Genomic DNA, 8,329 nt, shown 5'->3' with positions numbered 1-8,329 from the left:
TTATCTACTTTGCAAAAAAGTACATCACTTTTGGAAATATTAGCTTTACAAAACTTGGTTTGGTAATTTTTAGTTTCTATTAGGACATTACACACTAAAATATGGCATTGTACTTTGTCTTACAAGTTGTAGTTTTTCATTTGAGAAGTTTATTTATCTTTTATAAGAGCATTGTAGTTTGTATTATTGCACTTTATTTGGGTTGTAATGTTAAAAGCTATCAGTTTTAATGTTCTTTATATATTTGCTACTAAATTTGAAACGTGTAAGAAAGGTAATGAAGTAAAAGAAAAAACGTTTTGCACATTCTTTTAGCAGAAATAGAAACAAACCTTCGATACAATGTTCACAAATGAAAACAATGAAACTTTTGTGAGGGATTAACGCAATAAAATAACGACATAATTTTTTGTTACTATTAAGACAAACTAAATTCTTGTCATGTTGTTTCATAAACAATGTTCTTTTACCATATTTGATGACAAGTTTTTGGTAGCTCTTTTTTTAAAAGTAAAAGCGCCAATGGGGATTACTTGTCCTAGGGATAATTCCATCACTGGTTTTTTGCTAAATATTATTGACAACAGTTCTTATCCTGGACACACTTCAAAAATGAGAAATATATTTATTGATTGTATATACTAGAAATATTATCAAAATCATTTGATTCTTTACTCACACATAAAATCAATCCAACACTCAAATGTAAACTTTTATTGAAAAATACAAACTATAGAACATACTTTATAGTAGATGACACTCCATCTAATTCTCCATCATAATTAAGAAAATGTTGTTTAAACATGTTGGGCAATGATTGGCAGGCATACCTTTTCCAACTGATTTAGCGCCTTTTGATACTCATCAAAACCCGCAAGCCGGCTTTCATTAAGAATTTCGCTTGCTTTTTCTATGGCAATTTCCATTATTTCCAGTTCTTTCTTAGTAAACGTCTTGCTAGTGTTTCCTATTTTCTTGATTTTGCTTTTCACATCGTAAATGTAGTCCTCCAATGCATTACGTACAAAAACCTTCTTCATGTTCTTCTCGTCTTGTAATTTGTATTTGTGAGCATCATCTAGCATTTTTTCGATATTTCGTGTTGAAAGCCTGTCCTTGTAATTGGTAACCATAATCCCTTTTTTTAGGCTAGTTGTTAATTCCACTCCCGAGCAATTTAAAATACCATTAGCATCAATGTCAAAGATCACGTTTACCTTTGACAAACCCTTTGGTAGAGGTGGGATTGCAACATCGAATTTTCCGAGCCAATTATTGTCTTTGGCCATACTTCTCTCACCCTGATAGACATTGAAAGGTAACGTATCTTGGTAATCCTGAACATTAACATAAATTCCTTCCTTCTTGACTGGTATTGGGGAATTTCTTTTAATTAAAACAGACAAAGAGCCACCATAAATTTCTATACCAAGTGACAAAGGCACAACATCTATCAACACTAGGTTGCTAACTCTTTTACCGGTATAGCCAGTTAACTTTGCAGCAAGAACTGTTGCACCATATGCAACTGCCTCATCAACATGGATCTTCTTAGAAAGCTCTTTTCCTTGGAAGAAATCTTTCAACAATTGTTGTACCTTGGGTATCCTGGTTGACCCACCAACTAATACTACCTCATCTATCTGTTTTTTATTCATTTCTGCATCAGCTAAACACGTCTCCACCATCTTTATACAATTACTAAAGAAATCTTCATTAAGCTTTTCAAACTTTGCACGAGATATTCTCATAGAAAAATCAACACCATCATGCAAGTTGTCAATATCGATAGTAGTATCAATAATTGAAGAGAGAACTCTTTTTGCTTTTTCACAAGCTTCCCTCAACCGAGATAGTGCTTTTTTATTCGCACTAATGTCTGCCTTGTGCTTTCTCTTGAATTGTTCCACAAAATAGTCAACCATTGCATTATCAAAGTCCTGGCCACCTAAGTGAGTGTCACCGGCAACGGCCTTAACTGTTATCGTACCCTTCTTATCAATGGTGACAAGAGAGACATCAAATGTACCACCACCTAAATCAAAGATGAGCACATTTATGTCACGAGCTATATCATTTTTCATGTCTAATCCATATGCAATTGCTGCTGAGGTTGGCTCATTGATTATCTGTAAAACATTAAGTCCAGCAACATGACCAGCATCCTTTGTTGCTTGGCGTTGGGAATCATCAAAATAAGCTGGTACTGTGATGACTGCGTCACGTACAGTTTTACCAATGAATTTCTCTGCAGCTTCTTTCAATTTAATAAGAACCATAGATGAAATCTCCTCTGCAGAAAACTCCTTATCTTCACCATTGTGTGAAACTACAATCATCGGAATGTCGCTAGTACCTTTTATGACTTTGAAAGGCCATAACTTGATGTCTTCCTGAAGTTTGGTATCATTGAATCTCCTTCCAATCAATCTTTTTGCATCTAAAAATCCACTAAGTTTATGTTAATCAATGACGGATAACAATTTTATGAATTCTAAGAGCATAAAACAAAAGATCGATGAATTAAATGCAAACCATAAATGGTGTTGGTGGGGTTCATAGTAATCTGGTTCTTTGCACCTTCACCTATTAGACGCCCGCCATTCGTGAAAGCAACACAAGATGGCATAGTCCTATTTCCTTGATCATTGGATATGATCTCAACTTGGTCATTTTGCCAAACACCCACACAAGAATATGTTGTTCCGAGGTCAATACCAATAGCCGCACCAATTTTTCTATACATGATTGTTTTAGGTAAAACCTGCATTTGAAACATAATGCTTATTAGTTTTGATAATTATGTTCATTTAACTTTTCAAAACTATATGCATTTGTGTAAATTAACTACCTTTCTAAAAGAATGGTAAACAAACAATATTTTCAAACAAATATAATATATGGGTGGTTCTTTGAGTTTTTATTTTTTCGATTTGTAGAAGTTATTTATTTTACATTCTTAGATAAATGTTATTTAATTTATCAATTTATATGCATAATTTAATTAAACAACATTTTTTAGTTTAAAATTTACGAAAGGCCTCAAACTAGTGTATGAGAAATGCCCACACATTACACTACAATTTTGACTTTTTCTAGTGGCAGCCAAAATTCATGTGTAAAAATAGCCATGTGTTGTTCAAATTCAATATCATGATCTTTTCTTCAACTATCCATGCACATGGCTCATAGATAATCACATATTTTCTATCAAAGTTTCTACTTTAATTTGTATTATTAAGCCATTACTTTATCCATTGCATTTCTGTTTATCTAATAGTGTACGTTTCTATATATATATATATATATATATATATATATATATATATATATATATATATATATATATATATATATATAGGTTCAGGTTCATTTGAAACCATTCTAATTTAATGAGACCGTGAGATCAAATTTAAAAATAATTTTAAAATGCAAAACAAATGGAAAAATCCAAAAATTCTTTTTCTAAATATTATTTTCGGAACGTGATTTAACTAAAAATAAAAATAAAAAAAATCCCGTTTTTTTTGAAAAATACGTGAAATATTGTAATAGAATATTACATTGTACATATTCTAAAAAATAATTTTAAAATGCAAAATAAATGGAAAAATCCAAAAAAAAAATTTAAATATTATTTTTGGAACTTGAATTAACTAAAAAAAATAAAAATAAAAAAAAAATTAAAAAACGTGTTTGACGGTCTCACAAAATTAGGCGTCTCACATGAACATATATATATATATATATATATATATATATATATATATATATATATATATATATATATATATATATATATATATATATATATATAAAGAGAGAGACAGATCATATACCGAACAAATATTGTGTTATTGTGTTACTAAATATCACCGTTTTAAAAATATGGATAATGGTATATACGTAACTTAAGATATTAGCTAATTAATTATAGTTTAATATAATAAACTAATTTTAATTAATAAGAAAAAAAAAAACCTATAATTTTGGAAAGAAATCATCTCTTCTGTTTCTTCCTTTAGAAACTCATAAGATGCCTCCTCCATTCTCTCTCCCACGACAATTCCACCATGTTCCCAAATTATTAGAACGAAAAGTGAGGAATTGCAAATGGATACGGTGTCCTTTTTACTTCATGTATGCAAATTCCACCAAATTCCTAGTCGAATCAGTGATTGTAGTAGCAGCGATTGACACGAACTTCATTTCAAGAGAGCTTCTTGAAGATACAAGCATTACCGATATATATGTATGTATATACTAGTGTTCTGGTTCTTGCAAATATTTGAGTTCTCAAAATAACTTAACCCTAATAGTCTAAATAAATAGTCCATGTGGTTGTCAGAAGTATTGAGTTTAGTCCCTACCTTTCTTCATCTTCGAATCTTCGAAGGATCTTGTGGTTTCAATTTTATCGTGACTGATCCCTAGCCTACCTAAAGTTGATTTTATACCCGTTCTATTTTATGTTTTCCTTAAATGATTTTAATATAAATGATCTTGTGGTTTCAGTTTAGTTCCTCTTCCAAATATCACTCCAATAAGCCTTAATCAACCCACGCCATTAGCCTTTAACACCAACCTTCTTCTGCACTACAACTCTTCTTCCTTAATTGTTATTTACATTCCCCCCAAATCATGTAAAATTGAATTGCACCTACCAGTGGAAACTCTATAGGCTTCGTATCAAAACCAGAGACCCTCGAATTCTTCATTGTTCTCCTTCTCCGCCTTTGATTTTCTCTTCATCTTCCTCTTTTGAACTCCTCTTCGTTATCTGCTACTTCCATAATGTCTCTTCTAGCATTTGAATCATTAACGTTGCCCTCGACAGCTAATTCGTCTAGGAAATGCGATGAAGATGAATCCATCAGTGAGAGAATGCGTAAATATTGATACGAGAGGTTTGTGGTGATAGTGGTGATTAAGTTTGTAGGCAGGTGGTCTGAATCAATGTTAGGGATGACAATATTTTTGGTAGTTTGGATGTTGAAAGAATATAGATGTTGACAGAAGAGGAGAAATATAAGAAGAGAAAGTATAACTACGATTGAGACATTTTGTTCATGTCAAAACAAGGTAACAACTCTACCACCGAATTCTAATTGTGCAGTGATAAAAAAAAAAAGAGTATGAAAGGGAAGGTGTTGATGATCTTACATAACTGTCTAAGACCGAAGTGTAGAAAGCCATGATAATTAGTTGAGACAGAAGTGTCAGCAGCTATCGAAGGAGGACTTGGGTTGTTTGTCGGTGCAAATGGATGTGGGTGAAGAGGCTTTTATGAAACAAGACATGGACAAAAGTAAGTAACTGATGTCGTTTTCCCTACATGATTTACTCGTTTCCCTCTATTTTTTCCAGTAGCAGTTGACAACTAATGTTTTGGTGTTGGACAGTGCGTGTGTTGGTAATGGTGGTGCATGGTCGTAGTGGTGATGTTGGAAACCTCTTGTGATTTAACGTCAACATAAATTCTAAATAAACTAGATTCATGCATATATATATATATATATATATATATATATATATATATATATATATATATATATATATATATATATATATATATATATATATGATTGAAATATGTTGAAAAGTCCAAGATTAATGAAAACCCAAGAACTTAAAAAAATACTTTGATACATCTAATACATTTTGACTTTTTAGACCATTAAGTTGATTATTATGGACTTAATTTGGAAATTTATGTAAAAAATAAAAAATGTGCATATATGCACTCTTGAAAAACAAATACATATCATATTAATAATTATTAAAGAAAATATGGAAGAAACAAAGAGGCGAAGAAAATAAATGCGACTTTCGTATGTAGTACTAAAGCATGAAAGTTGTTGAAAGAGATTTAGAATGTTGAGAAACATGGAATTATTAAGGAAAGAACATAAGTGCCAAAGAGGAGAAATACAGGAAGATGGTTCTTGTCACACACATATAATAATCTTATAACATCATATATGAGTACCAACCAACTACCGCCTATAATAGGAAATGGAGAATGAGAAAGGAATGGAAGGAAGATTTCTCCTATATTATAGTGGAAAAAGGATAATGGGAAAAAGGAAGAAGTAAGAGTGGAAAAGGTTTCTTCAAGAGGCTGGAATTCATCAAGCATTCTGCTGAAAAAAATGCTTGAACTCATCAAGAATTCTTCGGTTGTTTAAAAATATTGTGGTGTTAAAATCTTCAAATTGAGTTTATTCTTCAATCTTGAACTAATGCTTAATTTTTTTCAATCACACTTAAATATGGATTTTTTTCAAGCATTTTTCATGAATGTTGGAATTCTTCCAGAATCTTAAATTGTACTTATTTGAATTTATAATATCAAATTCAACAATAATGTTATTGTTATATTTTAAAAAACATATATTTGTAAGATTTCAACTAGATAGACATTTCTACACAACGCATGAGAATTCGCCTAATATATATATATATATATATATATATATATATATATATATATATATAGAGAGAGAGAGAGAGAGAGAGAGAGAGAGAGAAAGAGAGAGAGAGAGAGAGAGAGAGAGATAGTGAGTGAGTGGCGGAGCCACATGGGGCATGCGATACTAGAGCACCCCAAAAAATTTGTTTTATATATATAAAAAAAACTTATTTTTAAAAATGTTATATGTTATTGTACTCCGCGATAAAGAGATTAAATCATGTTTTTTAATGCTCCGAATATGATAACTACATAGAATATTTACTCATAATGTTTGTACCTCAATATAAAATTTTCTAGCTCCGCAGAGAGAGAGAGAGAGAGAGAGAGAGAGAGAGAGAGAGAGAGAGAGAGAGAGAGAGAGAGAGAGAGAGAGAGAGAGAGAGAGAGAGAGAGAGAGAGAGAGAGAGAGAGAGAGAGAGAGAGAGAGAGAGAGAGAGAGAGAGAGAGCATAAAACTATATTACTATATATTCGAGTTGAAGACTAACCGATTATTATGTGATTGGGCTTTTGTTCGTGTGTATCTTCTTTTTACCTGTATATTGAGGACAAATTCGAGCATTTATGAGGTTAATTCACATAGTAAAAATTCATGTACCATACATGTAAATAAAGCATGTAAATCATTCAATTTGATTATATAATACCGTATCAGGAAATTTTATTAAGCTAATTCACTTCAAAGTATTAAGGACGAATTTGAGACTAGAATTACAGATAACAAATGATAAATTTGCTTTGCCAGTTATTACCCCAAAATAAAACATTCACGAAAGAATATCAATAAGACTACTTTATAATCTTACCTTTTGTGTATGAATGTATGCATCTACTCCTCCCCATACCCTCATCTATATATACACATACCAATTACAAAATTATTTTATTTCCCATTTGGATTACTCCAAAATTTTGAAGTCTTGAAGTCGTCTCATAATATTTTAGTGCACTAAATTACTTGGTGGAAATTACCATCCGTGCTTTCTTATACCCTTTTAATAAGACTTGAACATGCGACTAAGTCTAATATAATTTATATAATATAACAAATGTCAAATGATACCAATTACAAAATAAATGTATGAATCCAGTCTTCCCCATACCCCCATCTATATATAAATACTGCATACCTGCTACAAAAATATTTGTTCTAATACCCACTTGATTGATCATACATTTTTCTTTTCGAATTAATTCTGAAAGAAGAATGCGACATTAATATCTCAACTTGCAAGACGGTTGTTACAAAAGTCTTGCATGATTTATTGGTGGAGATTAGTCATTCGTGGGTTTAATTTAACCAATATTAAAAGCCATAGTCTTTTTTTATTGTGTAAGCATCAAAACTTAATTATTTAATTTTTTTAACCGACAAAAAATATATGAAATAAAACTTCAATTAGCAAGAGACTAGAAGAAGAAACAAAACTACGGGTGTTGTTTGGTAAATGGTCTCGGAGGTTTCACAGGAGATAGCAGGGTAGTAGGGGCGTTGGTAGGAACCAAGAATTGTAGTTTTTATGTGTGCAGTTTATGCATTCTAAAATAGGTGGAGACATAAAATTAAAATGGTGAAAACGGTTGTAATTCTTGGAAGCTCGATTGAGATTACAAGCCCATGAAGTCTTATTGGTAGGTGGAGACATAAAATGAAAAACGGTAAAAACACACTAAAGGGGTGCATTGGCGGTGGTTTTGCTGGTTTCTGGCGTAAATGGTGGCGGCGAAGACGGTTTTTGGCCATGTTGGTCGTTGCCGGCGAAGCAGTATAGATAGAGGAAAAAAAGAGTCTTAAATATGTGGAGATAAATATTTTACACCTTAGTGGTTATTTGTGTAATTCATTCTAAAAATG

At 31.5% G+C, this 8,329-nt stretch overlaps 1 protein-coding gene across 1 annotated transcript; it reads right to left on the bottom strand.

Moving 5' to 3' along the window:
• Nucleotides 1-646: 646 nt before the first annotated feature.
• Nucleotides 647-7,059, bottom strand: LOC145098670 (heat shock 70 kDa protein 3-like). Its single transcript, XM_079036288.1, has 3 exons — nt 6,963-7,059; nt 2,536-2,764; nt 647-2,440 (listed from the first exon to the last, which is right to left on the bottom strand). The coding sequence occupies exons 2-3, from the start codon at nt 2,744-2,746 to the stop codon at nt 798-800; spliced, it is 1,854 nt and encodes a 617-aa protein (XP_078892414.1). The 5' UTR covers nt 2,747-2,764; nt 6,963-7,059; the 3' UTR covers nt 647-797.
• Between the last annotated feature and the right edge of the window lie 1,270 nt (nt 7,060-8,329).

Source organism: Lactuca serriola, chromosome 1, assembly GCF_051521515.1.
Source record: "Lactuca serriola cultivar US96UC23 chromosome 1, Lser_US96UC23_V15, whole genome shotgun sequence".
In the NCBI taxonomy this organism is placed as follows: Eukaryota; Viridiplantae; Streptophyta; class Magnoliopsida; order Asterales; family Asteraceae; genus Lactuca; species Lactuca serriola.
The sequence above is the reverse complement of the archived record's forward strand: the minus strand, read 5'-3'. Positions and strand labels throughout refer to the sequence as shown.